The 17078-nt window shown below is 52.0% G+C and overlaps 1 protein-coding gene across 12 annotated transcripts in view; it reads right to left on the minus strand.

The window, feature by feature from the left end:
* The window catches only part of PTPN3 (protein tyrosine phosphatase non-receptor type 3), a 118862-nt gene extending 102184 nt beyond the window's left edge, over window positions 1-16678 (minus strand). The window contains exons 1-2 of one of the 12 annotated variants that reach the window (XM_025282202.3): window positions 16518-16675; window positions 8303-8489 (exon numbers count right to left, since the gene is read on the minus strand). In XM_025282202.3, coding sequence (XP_025137987.3) covers window positions 8303-8489; window positions 16518-16612 — 282 coding nt within the window. In that variant the 5' untranslated portion in view covers window positions 16613-16675. The other 11 variants (XM_025282201.3, XM_025282203.3, XM_044940412.2 and 8 more) reach the window with 11 other exon arrangements.
* Window positions 16679-17078: the final 400 nt, after the last annotated feature.

Genomic DNA, 17078 nt, shown 5'->3' on the forward strand with positions numbered 1-17078 from the left:
GTTACCGGCTGTGCCCTTAGCACCTGGAGCCATTCCTAGCAAGCCTGAGGTGCCCTGTAAATGCACCTGCAGATGACACGGACAAAAAGGCAACATGGGGAGCATGACACTCCCCATCACACACACCCGGAGCTACTTCCGGGTCCTGAGTGCTACGGTGGGGAAGGCGGGCACTGCCTGGACCCTGCGGCCAGAGGCCCTCGGGCCGTGCCGGGCTCCTGGGCCTGTGATGGCACAGGCAGAGAGGGGACACCATGTACCATCCAACTTCCCACCTGCCCCAGCCAAGCCCAGGACGCCAGCAGCGGCTGCTGTGCTCACCTGGCCACAGAGAATGGAGTCTCTTCCCAAAGGTGCTAAACAAATGCTTGTGAAACACACACACACACACGTGAATGGCTAATGTGCACACGGCTGACACTGCACTCCTAGCAGGCCCGCGTCAGCACGCCTAACAGCACATCATTCCAACAACGCTGAGAGGTGCTTTGACCCGGTCGGTCCGTTTCTAGGACCCTACCGTCAGGATATATTGAGACATGGAAGTTTTATTTGCAAAGATCTTCCTCGCAGAGACATAACATTGAAAATGACAAAAAAAACCCCGATTTCCAAGCTCAGAGGGCCTGTTAAGTAAATCAAAACAGCCACGGGATGTCCATGAAGACTTACTTCATAATGACATGGAAAAAATTATAAGTTAAAAACAAAAAGCTGGTTTTAAAACTGTACCTACAGCGTGAGCACAACTGTACCAGTCATTGTATAAAGTATACAGGAACTCACAGGACGTGAAAATGGTTAACTGGTCCATTCTTTCAACCTTTCTGTATTGCCTAAGTTTTCTATGAGTAATAATGAGTTCAAAAATTAAATTGATAGCACTTAAAACGCTATTGAGCTGACTCACTGGAAAAGACCCTGATGCTGGGAAAGATTGAAGGCAAGAGGAGAAGGGGACGACAGAGGATGAGATGGTTGGATGGCATCACCGACTCGATGGACATGGGTTTGGGTGAACTCCGGGAGTTGGTGATGGACAGGGAGGCCTGGTGTGCTGCGGTTCATGGGGTTGCAAAGAGTGGACGCGACTGAGCGACTGAACTGAAATGAACTTAAAACGCTATCACCTGAGGCCTCATTGGTGCGCAGGGTATGTAACTGCTTAAACCTCCACCCCATGACACTCGGCCGCCTCCTCGCCCCTTTCTACCGTCACCTGACCCTGCTTCTCCCTGGTGCTCCCGCCGGCCCCCAGCCCCTGGCACTGGGAGCCCTCCCCAGCCCACCACAGCTCTGACCCTGCTTCACCCCCTCCTCTCCTCCCCCAGCCCCCGGGCCCAGGTCGGAGCCTGACTCAGCCTCCCAGCTGTGTGACTGTGGGCGAGTTGCTGAACCTCCGTGAGACTCCAATTCGTCCGCAGGAAAATGAGGTGAACCCCAACTCACAGGGCTTCTGAGGTTCAGGCATTAGACACCCCCCCAATCTCAGGGGGCCCTTTCTTCCCTGGCTAGAGGTTCAACACGCTAACTGCACTGTGCCTCTAGCCCCTACTGCGGGACAGATCCCCACCTCCCGGCTTCACTCAGCCTTGAGAAGCACTGCTTACGGCACACCGGTGGCTGGAGAGACATTTCTCAATTCTTGATCTGCAGAAATCTTGCCCTCCCCTGCAGGAAGCAGAAAAGCAGGTCCGCTTCTGGGATCCCAGACCAAACAGCTGTTTCTTGGCTGAAATTCCCATCCTCACCGTTGAAGCCTCCAGCGCTCCAGAAAACTCAAGAGCCCAATTCTCACAGCTGATGCCCAAACCCACGCCCCCGGCGCTCATCCTTCCCGTGTCCCTGTCTTAGCTGCTAAAGCGGTCCCCGCATTTTCAGTTGAGGTCCTGCCGGCTCCTGACGCCACGTTCTCCCACCTTCTCCCTGACACCAACGCTTGATCTCCCGGGCCCCTCGCACAGGGGCTTGGTTCTCCGGTTCTTTGGGTCAGAGGGCTTTGTTCCTCCTGCGTGAACACTCTGCGCTCGGCTGCTGATGACCTCGCAGGCGTTTAATGAGGCCCGCCTGCAGCCTGGCTCCACGGCAGGTGCCGGGGCTGAGACGAGTAAGAGGCTGTCTCAGGGCCCTGCTCTCGGGGAACTGAGAGGCTAATCAGAGAGATGCATGAATAATCCAATAATCTCCTTCCAGGGTGGGAAGTACGTCTGTGAAGACAGCCGTGAACCACTGGCTGCGGGGGTGGGGAGAGGGGGAGCCTTGTCCAGGGCATGACCACAGCTCAGCTTGGGACCAAAGCAAACAGCTTTTAGGGGGATTCTCATGGCAAAACTAGACCTTGAAGGATGGAGTATCAAATAGCACAATCAAGTCACCCAACACTTCCCTCAAAGTCAGCAGGGACCCCTGCTGCCTGTTGTCCATCACTCAAAAGCTGATTCCCATCTCGCCCTCCAGACCCCAGACACCTGGGTGCACCTGCTCCACGAGGCTGGGTAGAAAGCCACACAGCTGTTCTTGTTCAGCATCTTCCACATCCTCTTGTCCTCGCCTGGCCGCCTCGCACCACACTCCTGAGTAGGGCTGCTCACGGTGTGGTGTCCGGACTGGCGGCATCACTGTTACCCATGTGCCATTCAGTTCAGTCGCTCAGTCGTGTCCGACTCTGCGAGCCCATGAATGGCAGCACACCAGGCCTCCCTGTCCATCACCAACTCCCGGAGTTCACTCAGACTCACGTCCATCGAGTCAGTGATGCCACCCAACCATCTCATCCTCTGTCGTCCCCTTCTCCTCCTGCCCTCAATCTTTCCCAGCATCAGAGTCTTTGAAGACAGCTGTGAACCACTGGCTGCGGGGGTGGGGAGTGCGGGAGCCTTGTCCGGGGCATGACCACATGCCCTAGACAAGGGCATGGAGGATGGAGAACTGACTCAGTTCTTCGCATCAGGTGGCCAAAGTATTGGAGTTTCAGCTTCAGCATCAGTCCTTCCAATGCATATTCAGGACTGATTTCCTTTAGGATTGACTGGATGGATCTTCTTGCAGTCCAAAGGACTCTCAAGAGTCTTCTCCAACACCACAGTTCAAAAGCATCAATTCTGCAGTGCTCAGCTTTCTTTATAGTCCAACTCTCACATCCATACACGACCACGTGCCATTAGGAAGACACAATCTCACAACCAACCGCAGGCTGAGATCATATGCACATTAAAGCCTGAGAAGCCCTGCTCTCCGCCCCAGTTCTACACCCCCAGGCCTCCAGCCTCCTCCTCTCCACTCTGTGGCCAGCTGCCACCTGTCGGTGCCTTCAGTATCCACACGGACAGCTGACACCCCACGTGCAGTGCGTCCACCCCACAGCGGCACCGCTCCAGCCCCACCCTGCCCCAGGCAGCACGACCCTCCATCCAACACCCGGCCCCACCCAGGGTCAACTGTCACCCTGTGGTCCTCCTGACAAGCTCACTGAGAGGGACAGATGGCAGGCAGTGACTGAGCAGCAGTGCCTCCTGAGAAATGACCGTGTGCCACTGGGAGGAGCCCCGGTCATCATTGAATCTTCACTCAACCCTGACGTGCCCGGAGACACCTGTCATTCCCACCAAGGAAATCAGGACATTGAGACTTTGGGAGGCTTGCTGGGGTCCTGGAGTTAGTGAGACGGGGTTCCGGAGACAGCCCCAGTTCACGTTCTGCACCAAGAGATAAGACTGTGCACATAGCCTCGCAGAAGACTGGGGAGGAGGAGGGACACCTGCATTTTAACTGGGAACAGTTACTTGGCTGGACCTAGAATCCAGGGGCAGAGTCACTGAACAAGTGCGAGAGGCAGGCGGGGGCCAGATCATGGAGCCCTTCAATGATGGACTCAACTGCTGCGGCTTTCGGGGCTCAGGAGCAGTGACACTTCTGGAGCAGGCTGGACCTAAACTGCTGCACCTTCCCGGACATTCACTCCGTCCCCTCCTTCACGAAGCTGATCCCTCCCCTTTCAGGCTTCTCCAACCCTCCCGAAGTGGCCAATGCAGTCGACTCCCCCGGGTCTGCTCGGCTCCATCACCCGCCCCGCCCTCCCCTCTCCAGGAGGCCTACGTGCCCCTCAACAAGGCCCAGCTGCCAGGAACCCTTTCCCTCCCCTCCTAGGACAGGGCTCCCTTCCAGCCTTCCCACATCGAGTCACCAGTTTCCACCATCATCTCCAAGAAGACGGGCAGAGACTTGCCTCCTTCCCCTGCGGCCCACAGCCTGAAGACACCAGCTCGGCCCTGGGGAGGAACTGAAAAAAGAGACCTCTCTGCCCTGGGGAGGTTGACGAGGGGTAGCCGGACCCTGAGTGTGCAGATCCCTCAGCGGGGAAACAGTCTCATTTGCCCATACACTCAGGCACCTGGATCCACTGAGAACTCTCAAGAGACAAATCTTAAGTCTTTGAAAATGTCTTTTAGCAACAGATAACCACTGCAACCGGAGAAGGCAATGGCACCCCACTCCAGTGCTTTGCCTGGAAAATCCCATGGATGGAGGAGCTTGGTAGGCTGCAGTCCATGGGGTCGCTAAGAGTCGGACACGACTGAGCGACTTCCCTTTCACTTTTCACTTTCATGCACTGGAGAAGGAAATGGCAACCCACTCCAGTGTTCTTGCCTGGAGAATCCCAGGGACGGGGGAGCCTGGTGGCCGCCATCTGTGGGATCACACAGAGTCGGACACGACTGAAGTGACTTAGCAGTAACCACTGCAACAAGGAATCTGCCTTACGATCGAGGCAATTTAAGATTAACTTTGTATAAGACAGAAAACCTTAAAATTACAACACAAGAGTTTTTAAATGCCACCACTATTTATAGGCTGAAAATTGTGAAACACAGATCTTCTCTGGAGTCCAGCTGCTCCCCGTGTGGTCTCCGGGCCACAGTCTCAGCACCACCTGGGGGGCCTGTTAGAGACGCAGCAGGCAAGGCCCACCCGACCCCTCGAATCAGAGTCAGCACGTCAGCACTAAAGCTTGGGATGCCCTGGCTGAGAGCACATGGTCTTCAGGGCTTAGGGGAGAGAGAGACCAGGGAAAAGCAAGGCCCATGGAGCCAGGTGACAGGGGACCCGCAGAGAAGAGGTGATCTTGGTGTTTCTGCAGGGAACACTGGGAGCAACGTGAAGCAGGCATAGATGCGAGGGGCCCACTGGGGAGAGAGGCAAAGTGGAGGGCAAATGGGAGAAGCGTGTGGACCCACCCAGTTTTGCTGGGGGGTGGGAGGCTGGAGGAGCTGAAATGGGCTGAGGGGCGGGATTTGTGCGGTGCAGCTGTAGTGGGAGGGAGATGTTGAGATTTCTAAGCTAGCAAACATGTCCCTCGGAGACAGAACATTTTTAAGGAGGAAGGTGGAGAGCTCTGCTTTGGACATGCACGTGCACAGGAGGACCCTGGGGACACTCAGGGCGCGGGGCGGGTGGGGGGAATGCTCAGATGTGATACACACAGAGATGACTGGGCTGGAGCAGGCCCTGATGATGCGACCCAGGAAGGCATGCAGCGCGGTTAAGAGCAGAGGGAAAACAGATAGCTGAGGATTAGCCAGGATGGGCAGGGAGGCAGGAGGGGGTGCTGCATCACAGAAGCCCCAGCATGAGGGCATCAGCACAGAGACCAAGTGGACTGAATGACCAAATGCCACTGATCTTGACAAGTGAGTGATCCCAGGCCACCACGGCAAGGGCAGTGTTACTTAAGGGTCAGATGGGGAGGCCTGGGGACACTGAGCTGGCAGTTGCAGGCGGTAGATAAAGCTGAGACTGCTAGATAAATGTCTAAACATCTCACCTGGGGTTGCAAGCCCCCTTTCCTCAAGACTGTGTCCTCTGGTACACCTGTGTTCATAGCAGCTTTACTTGCAATAGCCAAAAACGATGGAAGCAACCCAGGCGGCCACTGACAGATGAATAACAAAATGTGGTATGTACATTCAGTGAAGTATTAGTCAGCCTTAAAAAGGAAGGAAATTTTGACACGTGACATGGATAAACCTGGAGAACATTATGCTAAGTAAAATAAGCCAGGACCAAAACAGCAAGTACTGACATGATAACAACATGATTCTAATTATATGAGGTACCTAGAGTAGAGAAAATCATAGAAAGAAGAAGGCTGGCTGCCAGGGCTGGTGGTGGGGAGAATGCGGAGTTAGTATTTAATGAGTACAGAAGTTTCAGTTGTGCAAGATGACAAGAGTTCCGTGGCTATTATGGTGGGGATGGTAGCACAAAATCATGCTTGATGCCGCTGAACTGTACATACACTGAAAAATACGTCTTTCTTGCAGCAGAGGTATAGAAAACCTGAACTCTTGGAACTGAATAGTATGTCTGTGTCAAGAGAGGTGAGAGTCAATCTTTTTCAGTGTCTGTAGACTATTCCTCCAGGAGGCTTCCCAGTGAAAGGAAAGGCATGATGGGGCGGTGACCTAACGGTGAGGCAAGGCTGGGAGGAGGCTTTTCCCCCTCAGGTGATAGGATGACAGTCTTCATCTGGAAGTGGAGAGGTGAGCCTGAGCCAGAGACACTCATTTTCTAAGAAAGAGAGAGAAAGAAAGAGGGAGCAGAGAATGTGAGGAGGCTCCCTGCAGATGGCCTTGGCCATCCCAGGGCCACAAGTGGTGGGGTCCCCTGGAGGGGTAGGGCAACAGGTGGGAGGGCTGGAGAGAGTGGAAAGGTCAGGTCGGCTGCCATGGGAGCAACAGGGGAAAACAGAGGCCTGGCTGGGCAGCAGGAAGGGTCCCGCTGGCTGTAAAGCCCAGAGCACACCATCTGCAACCATCACTCAGCCTGGGGCAGCCGTCCTCAAAGGACAGCGCCTGGTCTCTGGACCCACCAGTAGCATCACAGAGGAGCTTGTTAGGAGATGCAAATTCTGAGGCCTCACGTGAGTCTGATTCAGACCCACTGATTCAGAATCTCTGAAGGTAGAGCCCAGCAGCCTGCGTTTTAAAAATGACACTGTGATGTCCTCAAGTCTGAGGAACACTAGTGTGGAATACAGAAATTTAGTGAAGGGTTTATATCATCTTTACATAAAAATGAAAAAAAAAAAGATCAGCCTAGCAACTTCTACATAAAAAGAGCAAGAAATGAGTAACTGCTTTGATGCCAACACAGCTTATTTCTACAGTTAGAGAAATGCCACAGGAGGTTAATAAAACGATAGAAATACACAGTCTACTTCATAGACTTCCTTAGATGAGACCTAGAAAACACACCCAGGGTCTGGGGGCTGGACCCTGTATGATGTGGGTACCGGTCCCTGCTTCTTTGTGTGCTTTGGACATGCCTCAGTTTCCCCATCTGTAAAGAGAGGGAGCTGAAAAAGGTTCTTCTGAGGTCCCTTCCAGTTCAGACACGGTATGACCCTTTGTCCTATAAAAGGTGACCTCAAACTCAACACTTTTACACAGTTTCACAGGGGATGAAGGAGGCATTTTTAACCAGTAAACATATCACAGTTAACTAGAAAATTTTCCAAGATACTACTGCTAGTATCTTGCATTCCAATAACTAGAAACTCTTTCACTAACTGGCTTTTCCATTAAAGCCACCAACACCTTCAGTTATAAAAACATGATAGCGTATGCACCATGTTCTTGAAATCCACAAGACCAGGATCCCCCAGGAAATCTCTCTATACCTTCACATTTTCACCCTATAATACAGGTATACCTCAGAGATACTGTGGGTTCCATTCTAGAACACCACAAAAAAAGCGAATATGGCAATAAAGCAAATCACACACATTTTTTGGTTTCCCAGTGCATATAAAAGTTACATTTACACTACACTGTAGTCTATTATGTATAAGAGCATTATATCTGAAAAAAACAATATATGTACTTTGATTAAAAATACTGAAATATGCTAACCATCATTTGAGCCTTCGGTCACTCACAATCTTTTGCTGGTGGAGTGTCTGAAATATTGCAAGAGCTACCAAAAGTGACAGACAGACCCCAAGTAAGCAAATGTTATTAGAAAAATGGGACCAAAAGACTTGTCTGATGCAAGGTCGCCACAAACCTTCAATCTGTAATCAAAAAAACAACAAAAAAAAGCAATGTCTGCAAAGCACAGTACAATGAGGCATGCCTACACTTTATAATCCAGGCAGGCAGGGCTTCGTTTGTTGCCAGGCAGAAAATGAGTTAAGGAACTGGACTCATCAGACCCCAGAGCCTGCCCCCTATGATGAGTGTCTGGGCACTCAATATTGCAGGTCTAGGCTTCCTGATAAATGGCCCCCTAATGGCCTTGTTACCAGAATCCCTCGATGTTGGTTTCCTGCCTCGTCTCTCTGCATCCAAGTCCTTGTCTGCACCTTCTTGTCATTCAATGCCCATCCTCTTGCGCCTGGGTCCCCAATGCCAGCTGCTTCTGTGCCTCTGCCAAAGACCAGCAACTCGGTTCTAATCTCAGAACTAGGGCTGGAAGAGAGACCTGGGTGCCTGCACAGGACAGAGAGGGAAAGTGTGAGCCTTGTGGGTGCTGGGACTGGGTTGGGGTGGGGGGAGGCGGGGATGGCGTGGGCAGGAAAGACAGGGGAAGTGTGAGCACTGTGGCTGCTGGGGGGAGCGGAGAAAAGGTCTAGGGGATCTCTGGTCTCCAGCCCCACGTCACTTACACATCTTGGCTCTTAAAATTCATTAGGACTGGGTCAGGAGGAAGCACAGCTGGCTTGTCTTTCCCCCTGTGTACCCATCACAGACCCTATCCCCCTCCTCCTGGTTTTGGAAGTGATGCTCCCACTCTCTTACAGTCCCCGTGGCAGGAAGCAGCAGGTGAGGGAAGGGCTCACACAAGGTTCATGTAGCAGGAGAAAGGCTGGGAGGGGCATGCCAAGGGAAGTGAGACCACAGAGGCGACCAAAGCCATGAACACGCAACTCGGCAGGTGATGCCAGGGCAATGAGTTTTGCTTTGTCCCGGCAGAAAATTCTTAGTGCTAGAGAGTTTCCTAGGCTGATCCCCTGGCGCTGATCTCCCATTCAAAGTCGCATGTGGGCAGAGTGACCACACAGCCTGATTTGTGCAGGACAGCCCTAGTTGAGACTACTCGATTAGATGCAATTAACAGCCCCCCATTTATTCTCAAAATGTTCTGATTTGGATCAAAATTCTAGTCGTCTTATTCTTGGGCCCCTGGGCCCAGGAAGTCAGAGCTGCAGTTGGCAAAGGCACTTAAGTGTCTGGAGGGAGAGTCAGGCTGAGTCCTGCCCCTCATCAAATATTCTCCTTCCCTCTCTAGCATCCCCACCAAGCCATCACCTGGCATCTGCTTGTATTCCTGCAGAGACACCAGAGGCCTCTCTCGTTTTGGGAGAAAGCTGTGTTAGTGAAACAAAAATAGGATGGATGAATGAACAAAGATGACATGGCATATATACACAATGGAATATTACGCAGCCAGAAAAAATAAAATCTTGCTGTGTGTGGCAACATGGATGGATCTAGAGGGTATTATGCTAAGTGAGGTAGACCAGACAGAGATACAAATACTGTATGACTTCATTTACATGTGAAATCAAAAAACACCAAAGAGCAAATGAAACAAAACAGAAACAGAGTCACAGATGAGAGGACGAAAAGGTGGTGGCAGGAGGGGAGAGAGTGAGGGAGTCGTGCGAAGTAGGTGAAGGAGATTAAGTACAAACTTCTAGTTATAAAATAAGCAAGCCGTGGGGAATGTAAGATACAGTTTAAGGCATAAAGACCGTACTCCTGTAATGACTCTGCAGGAGGACAGATGGTTTCTAGACTTCTCCTGGGGATCATTTTATCACGCAGGCCAATGTTAAATCACTATGTTGTTCACCTGAAACTGACATAATGTTGTATGTCAACTACACTTCAATTAAAAAATAAATGCATGAAAATAAGAGTAGCAAGATTCAAACCTATACACAGCATGACAGCAACTAAATAACATCCTTCAGCAAGGAAAGGCGTGGGAGTGGGGCAGACTAGACAACCTGCTGACTTCCTTCCTCCCACCTCCCTCCATCCTCATTCACCAAATGTTAACTGAGTGCGTGTGATGTTTCAGTGGCAGTGATGATACAAGGGCGGGCTAAAACAGACTCAAACTAAGGCGCATCCTACCAAAGAACTGGCCTGTGTTCTCCAAAAATGTCAAGATCATAGGGGACAAAGAAAGCCGGAGGAACTGCTTTAATCTAAAGAAGACTAAAGAGACATGACAACCACAGGCAACACCTGATCTGGGGTTGTCTTTGCTGCAAAGGCCACTCTCGAGACAACTGGCAAAGCCCACAGGTCTGTAGATGAGATAACAGCACAGTATCAGTACTGACTTCCTGCTTTTAAAAAGTGTACCGTAGTTATATAGGAGGATGTCACTGGTTTTAGGAAATACACTTAAGTATCTGGAGGGATAGGAAGAGTCCTCAAATGATCCTCAAATAGTTCAGGAAAAAACAAAATGTATATACAGAAGAATAAGATGGGAATATTTGAGGAATCTGGGTGAAGGGGATATGGGAGTTCTCTGTTCTATTCTTAGAACTTTTCTATAAGTCTGAATTAGGTCAAAATGACAAGTTAAAAGGAAAAACTAAATCTCAGGGACAGTGTGTATGTGTGTGGGGTGTGTGTGTGTTTAAAGGAGGACAGACTCCGATTTCACAGAACTCACAGTGTAGCTGGGGAGACAGGTACTAATACAAATAATGGCACTAATTGAGCACAAAATTGCAACTGTGAAAAGTGCTGTAAAAGGAGAGAGACCTGGTGGTGCAATGGCAGTGTTTACAGCAGGCAGTTTTACCCACAGCAGGAAGGCAAGGGGAGACATCGGCAATCATGCAGCCAAGGTCCAAAGCATGAGTTAACGAGGAGAGGGGGACAAAGGTTCCAGGCTCTCGCTGGCCCCATCAGCAGAGAAAGCATGGGGACCAAAGCATGTACGCTGGGGCCTGCAAGAGATGCCAGCGTTAGTTTTGTCTTTTACTCTAGGAGCAAAAGGAAGTGATTTTAAAAGACCCTCTGGTGGGTGGCAGAGAACGGGCTGGCGCGTGGCAGGCATGTGGAGTCCACCATGATGGTGGTGTTGAGCCGCCTCCAGGAAGAACACCATGCATGATTTTTCCTCTGCTCCCTGACGCCTTTATTTTCTACAACCACCATGTATGAATTTGGTAACCAGACCAGGGAAAGGGGCTGGGAGGGGGGAGGGTGTTGAGGGTAGAGAGGGAGGCAAAGTGGGCAAGACATGAGCTCAGGCTGTTGTCACGCCCCTTCCAGGCCCACCAGTGGGTCAGGTCAAGGGGTGGTTGACAAAGCTGGTTGCTGCCTCTCCCACCAAGACCCTGGGGTCTACACTGAGGCTGACTCACCTGAGGGAAGCGGGGTGCAGGGACCAGGTCTTCACATCCCCCTCTCTTAAGTCAAACCAGTGCCTTTCATCACCACGGCGTGCAGCTGGCCACCGCCCCTTTCTGTTCCTGGATCCTGCCCCTTGGAACGATCCTCTAGCCCTGGGAATTGGGCCCTCAGCACGGCCCTGGGAGCCAGCCATCACTCACCACAGCCTCTCTCAGCATCAAACGCTAAACAGGACGCTTGTCTGTGAGTCAGGGGCCTGACCACAAAGGGAGGAGACCCTTTTCTGTGCCAAGTTCTGCCCCAGTGGGTTTTCAGTTCACTGGCTCCTTTAAAATGGTCGATTTAACAGCAACAGGTTCTACCATTATCCTCGTTTTACAGTCAAGATGAGTCTAGGGACAGACTTGAGTTCCAATCCTGGCTGTCCTTGCAGAGCAGCGTGCCCTGCCAGCAGTCACTTCATTGCTCTGAGCCTCAGTTTCTCATCCCATTCTGTAAACTGGGGCTGCTAAGTACTAGCAACGTTCTGGGGCTAGAAGGTACTATTTATTCCCTTTTGAGGCGCCAAGAGGCTGAGGACAGAAAATTCAAACTACACATTGCTTAAATATTTACAAAGAGCTTGTGTATCCTGACAGTAAATCATGGGACCTGAATTTTCCAGGACTATCCCAATTTCAAATCCTCTGTCCTAACTTTCCACATAAACCATTGAAATGTCTCAAAAATTCCACTCTCTCAGTATCCAAACAACACCTCCCAGGCCTCCTCTTGCACAAAGACGCAGTACAAACATTCTTTTTCAGACTACAGATCCCAATCTTTGGTTCCGAAAATGTAGTCAGTGGAGTCCCGCTGGCCCCCAGAAGGAAACGGGGTCAGGGAGAGAAATCTGGGGCAGTCAGCACTCCATCAGGACTCTCAGACTCGGCTGCTTCCTGACACATGGATGTGAACTGGAGGCCAGGAGAAGCTGTACCGTGATGAGAGAGAGCATCACCCACGGAGGGACACAGACGAGGGATGTGAGCTCTGCCTCCATCTACCTACCCAGTGGCCTGTACTCAGGAAAGCAGCACAGCCAGAGAGTTGCTACGAAGATTAAAAGGACTGATTAATATTTGGAAAGTACTCAGGACAGTGCCTGGCAGCCAGTAAGTGCCATATCAGTGTTTAATAACTAAAAACAGAGGTATCTCTGGCAGAAGGTGCCCATGCCTTAGACACAGCCCAGAGGCATCGCTCCTATGCAGGGAAAACAAGGCTTTACCCCTGGACTGATTGAGGCCAGGCCACTATACAGAGACGGGGGTTTGGGGGGTTACGCTAACTACAGAAGGTGGGTCCTGCATTAGCCAAGATCAGAAGGCTGGATCTGGGAAGAGTCATCACTCCTGAAATACAAGAGGTTTCTTCATGCCTCTAAGTTGTCCCATCTGCTGTTCTGTCTGCCCACTGAATACCATCTTTTTCAACTTCCAAGGCTGAATTTGAATGCCAGCTACTCCCAATGAGTGGTCCCTGATGCCCGTCAGAACAAACGGCTGTCTCCACTGTGATCTCTTGCATCTAGCTTTATCCTCTTTTAAAGCAGTAATCAGACAGATGAGAGACAAGATACACATGCCCACATGCGCGTACGCACATACACACACAGAAATGTCGTGATGTCACTGCCTTCCTAACTCCCCCATGAATCCTTCCACGACAGGTTCACCTTCCATCTCTGTGACACACAGAAGTGGCTCAATAAAGGTCTGAATTTGCTGTCATGTCTGTGCTCACAGCTGGGCTTCCTCTGAAGGTGGAAGTCCCTTACACGTGTATGCATCAGGAGAAGCTACAGAGATGCAGGATCTCTGGGTCTTGGAATGCACGATCTGATCAGATTTCAGACAGGGACCTACCTAGCACTCCCTTTTAATTCTCCCTCAGGCAGATGAAAGGACACACCTGTGAGAGCAGGGTCTGCAGTGGCCAGGACCCAGACTTGGGCAGAGTGGGCACACTGACCTGGTCTTGTCTCAAGAGTCGGTAAGAAGAGCTCAGGCTTGGAAAGCTACGCTAGCCACGCTGCCCCGCCCACCCAGCCTGTCAACGCCAGGGGATTGCCCTCAGCATTCCAGCCCCTGCTGAGAAATGAAGAGGGTGGCCCCGCTTTCCAGGCCCATTGTCTGGTGGAAGGAAAGTGAGCGTGGGAATTAGGGTTAATAGGCACTTCTCTGAGAGAGGGAAGGACCACAAATCGCAGGATCGCCCTCCACCAATGGGCCACAAACCCTGAGGATTGTGGGGGAGGCAAGGGGCCATGTCTTCCTGTTTCCTACCATTCCCTAAGCCCCTCTGGTATGTTATATCCATCCTAGAAAACGGAATCCCTCATGTGCCTGGACCTGAGAGTCAGACAGTCCCAATTCATCCCTCTAGCTCCTGGTCCCACACCACCTTTGCTGAGTTACCTCATCTGTAAGAGGGGAGAGGGACTACACTGAAATTAAATACCGCACGTGGGACTTTGTAGTTCACACTCAACAATCAAGGAGTTGGTCCCAATCCTCTGAGACCAATGACCAGCCTGGAACCCCAACTTCTTTCAGGGATAAGACTGTCTCTGAGTAGGTTCTTGACACTTGAATGGGAATGTTAAAAAGCTATGAGAATACCTTCTCTATGAAAAAATGTGGAAAGGAGGGCTCAGAGAAAGGACGGTGAAGCAGTGTGGGATCCTGAATTTGCCTCTATGCTAACTTAGGTTCTTTCCTCTGCCCCAAGCTGTCCCTGACCTTGGCCTCCCATGTGTCTGGCCTGGCCAGGACCTGCCCTCTCCTTGAGGAGTTCCCCAGGCACCCTGGGTTTACTGGAGTCTGGCCCACTCTGCATCCCCACCCAGCACTGTACCTGCCATGCAGAAGCAGCTCAATAAATGCTGAATGGAATGTCTAGGACCCTCCAGCCACTGTGAGATGCCTTCAGGAACCTGACGTTTTACATTCCAGCTAATGTCTAATTTGCATAGAGGAGTTGTTTTTAGGAGCCAGCAAATCACCAGAGACAAGGCAGGATCAATACAGAGTATTAGGCACGTTGTATTCTACTGTAATTCTCTGCAAATTGGTATTCCATTAACTGTACATAGAATTTACGGGAGCTCACTATGAACTAGAACATTTAACTAGAATGACCTACTCTCTGACAGATAATAGCTTACTGTTGTTAATTTTCAACTAGCCAGAAAGGTTTCCAGCTTACAATCTACTTTCCATCTTGATTTAATCAGGAAAGCCATCTATTTGAGAATACAATAAAGGGCAGCCTGATGCAGAAGAAAAAAGACTTGCCTGTGGAACCAGATGACACAAGTTGTATTCCGGCTACACCACATACTGTGTAATTGGCTGCTCAAAGCCTCAATTTCCTCATCTGTAAAATGGGAATAATACCAGCCTTACCGGTGGGAGCTGTAAAAATTAAATGAGCTGATGCATGTGGATGCACTCTGGTGCAGTTCTACAAGGCTATAAAAAGTTGGTTATTACAGAAAACAGAAGATGAAATTCTCAAACAAGATAGGCTAATGACAAAAAGCAGGGTGGATCTAAATCAGTGGTTCTAAAAGGGAAGAAAGGGAAAATGTGCCCCTCGTCCAGAGGGAAGGAGGTTGGGAAGACAACTGAGGGAGAGGGACTGCTGCTGGGATCTACTGGGCAGAGATGAAAGACGCTGCTGAACATTCCACAATGCAGAGAAAAAGCGCCACAACAAAGAATTATTGAACCCCAAATGTTAACAGTGCCAGAGTGAAAAACCCCTAATCTAAATAATCACTGAAAGTTGAGTTTGGGAGCTTTTTAGATCAGAAATCTTCCTAACCAAGCTTTACTTTCAAGCATGAGCTGCCTAAACACTTGCAAGATGGATTGCCAGACAGCTCTTTTGTAAGTAAAGCTGAACTGCCAACTCTTGGAGTTTCTAAACGTATAAAACTGCTTTTAAAGAAGATGCTCTCCGATTACAATTCAGCTAAACTGTTTTTCCAAAGATTTCAGGAGACGTTCTCCCGGGCACAAGGCAGGGTCTGTCACTCTGCCACTAGGCCCTGAAGATGCCTTCGTAATTCTAATTTCCTGGTGAAATGGGAGCCACGAGGGTCTCTAAACGAATTAAATTCACATCACGCCAACTGCTCGCTTGCTTTGTGCTGGGCACCGTGCCAAACACCTCCACATTATTTATCCCACTTAATCCACCCAACAACCCAGTGAGGTGGGCATTATTACCGGCTGTTTGCAGGGGAGGAAACTGACGATCAGCGAGGTTAGACAACTCGCCCAAGGTCATCAGCTGGCTTAAGGTGGGGGCCTAACCTGAACCGAGGTCTCCAGTTTCCCAGTCACAAGCTCTTTCCACCACCTCCACCACCTCGGAAAACCCAGGTGTCAAGTCGTCTCAACTTCCCATGAATTTTTTAAGGCAACCGCAACTTCTCAGTAAGTTCAGGTTGTTGAAAATGGGAACTTCCGGGGCACTGGGCGCTCTCACATACAGTCCCCCACTGCAGCTGTCTCACCGCAGGTACCTGATAAATCATTCCATATCACCCGCGGAACGGGGAGGATTTATTGGGGCTGGAGTTCGTGCCAGGCCCAGGAAATGCCATCTTTGAAAGCCGAGAGGCGGATTCGCCCTGGGAGCCGAGAAGGTCTGGCCGCCGCGCTTGGCTGGCTCCCCGCGCGGGCTGTGCGCCCCCTCGGCGTCGGGGGCGGGGGGTCGCGGCGGCGCTGGGGCCTCTCGGATCACCAGCCGCTCCGGCTCTACCGGTCGCGTCCGCCCATGCCCGGGTCGGAGCGCACGCCCACGCCTCGCCGCGGCCGCCGCCGCGTCCCGCCAGGGACCCAGCCCCACCCGGTCCGGCCTGCTCTCTTCCGCCCGCGCCCCACCAGGTGAGCGCGGCCAGGGCGCCCCCTCCCCGGCCCGAAGAGACGCCGGGACGCCGGGGCCGCCGCGTCCGCCAGTCCGCCCGCGCGTTCGCCGCGCGCCCGGGGACGGTGGGGGCGGGGCAGCGCCCAGCGCGACCCCGGCCCCCGGCGGCTCCGCGCCCCGCCCCGAGCCCGCTGGGGTCGCGCCGATCTGTACCTGCAGCATCCGGGGGCGCGGGGCGCCCAGGTAGGTCGCGCGTACGGGCGGCGCGGAAGCTCGCTCGCGGCGCGACCTGGCCGCCGTCTGAGCATGCCCAGTGCCGCCCGCAGGCGGCTCCCGCCGGCCCGGCTGGCCGCGACGGGCCCGTGCGCCGGGCTGGGGGCGGGCGCCCGGAACGCCCTGCGGGACGCCCCCGCCCCTACCCGGGGCCGGTGCTCTCGGACTCTCCTCCCAGGGCTACCCGCGCTCTCCCGCCGAGGTCCGTGCAGCCCGGCGTCCCCTAGCGCATGCACGCAGGCGTTCGTGCCATAACCATTTATTGGGCACCTACTGTGTGCCCAGCCCTCAGTGATTTTATGCCTAGGAATGTCAAGCAGTCAGCGCTAAACAAATATTTGAAATGAGAAATCTTGCCCAGCTAGGGTCCTGCTGACTCCCATGCAATGCCCATCCCAGTCCACTGAAAACTTCCCAGCTTAAACTTTGTTCCCAAGACTTATGGGCCCTTTACCTGACTTGGCTCCTGCATTCCTTCACCTCCAGGAGCACCTTTTTGTC

The sequence above is a fragment of the Bubalus bubalis genome, chromosome 3 (genome assembly GCF_019923935.1).
Source record: "Bubalus bubalis isolate 160015118507 breed Murrah chromosome 3, NDDB_SH_1, whole genome shotgun sequence".
In the NCBI taxonomy this organism is placed as follows: Eukaryota; Metazoa; Chordata; class Mammalia; order Artiodactyla; family Bovidae; genus Bubalus; species Bubalus bubalis.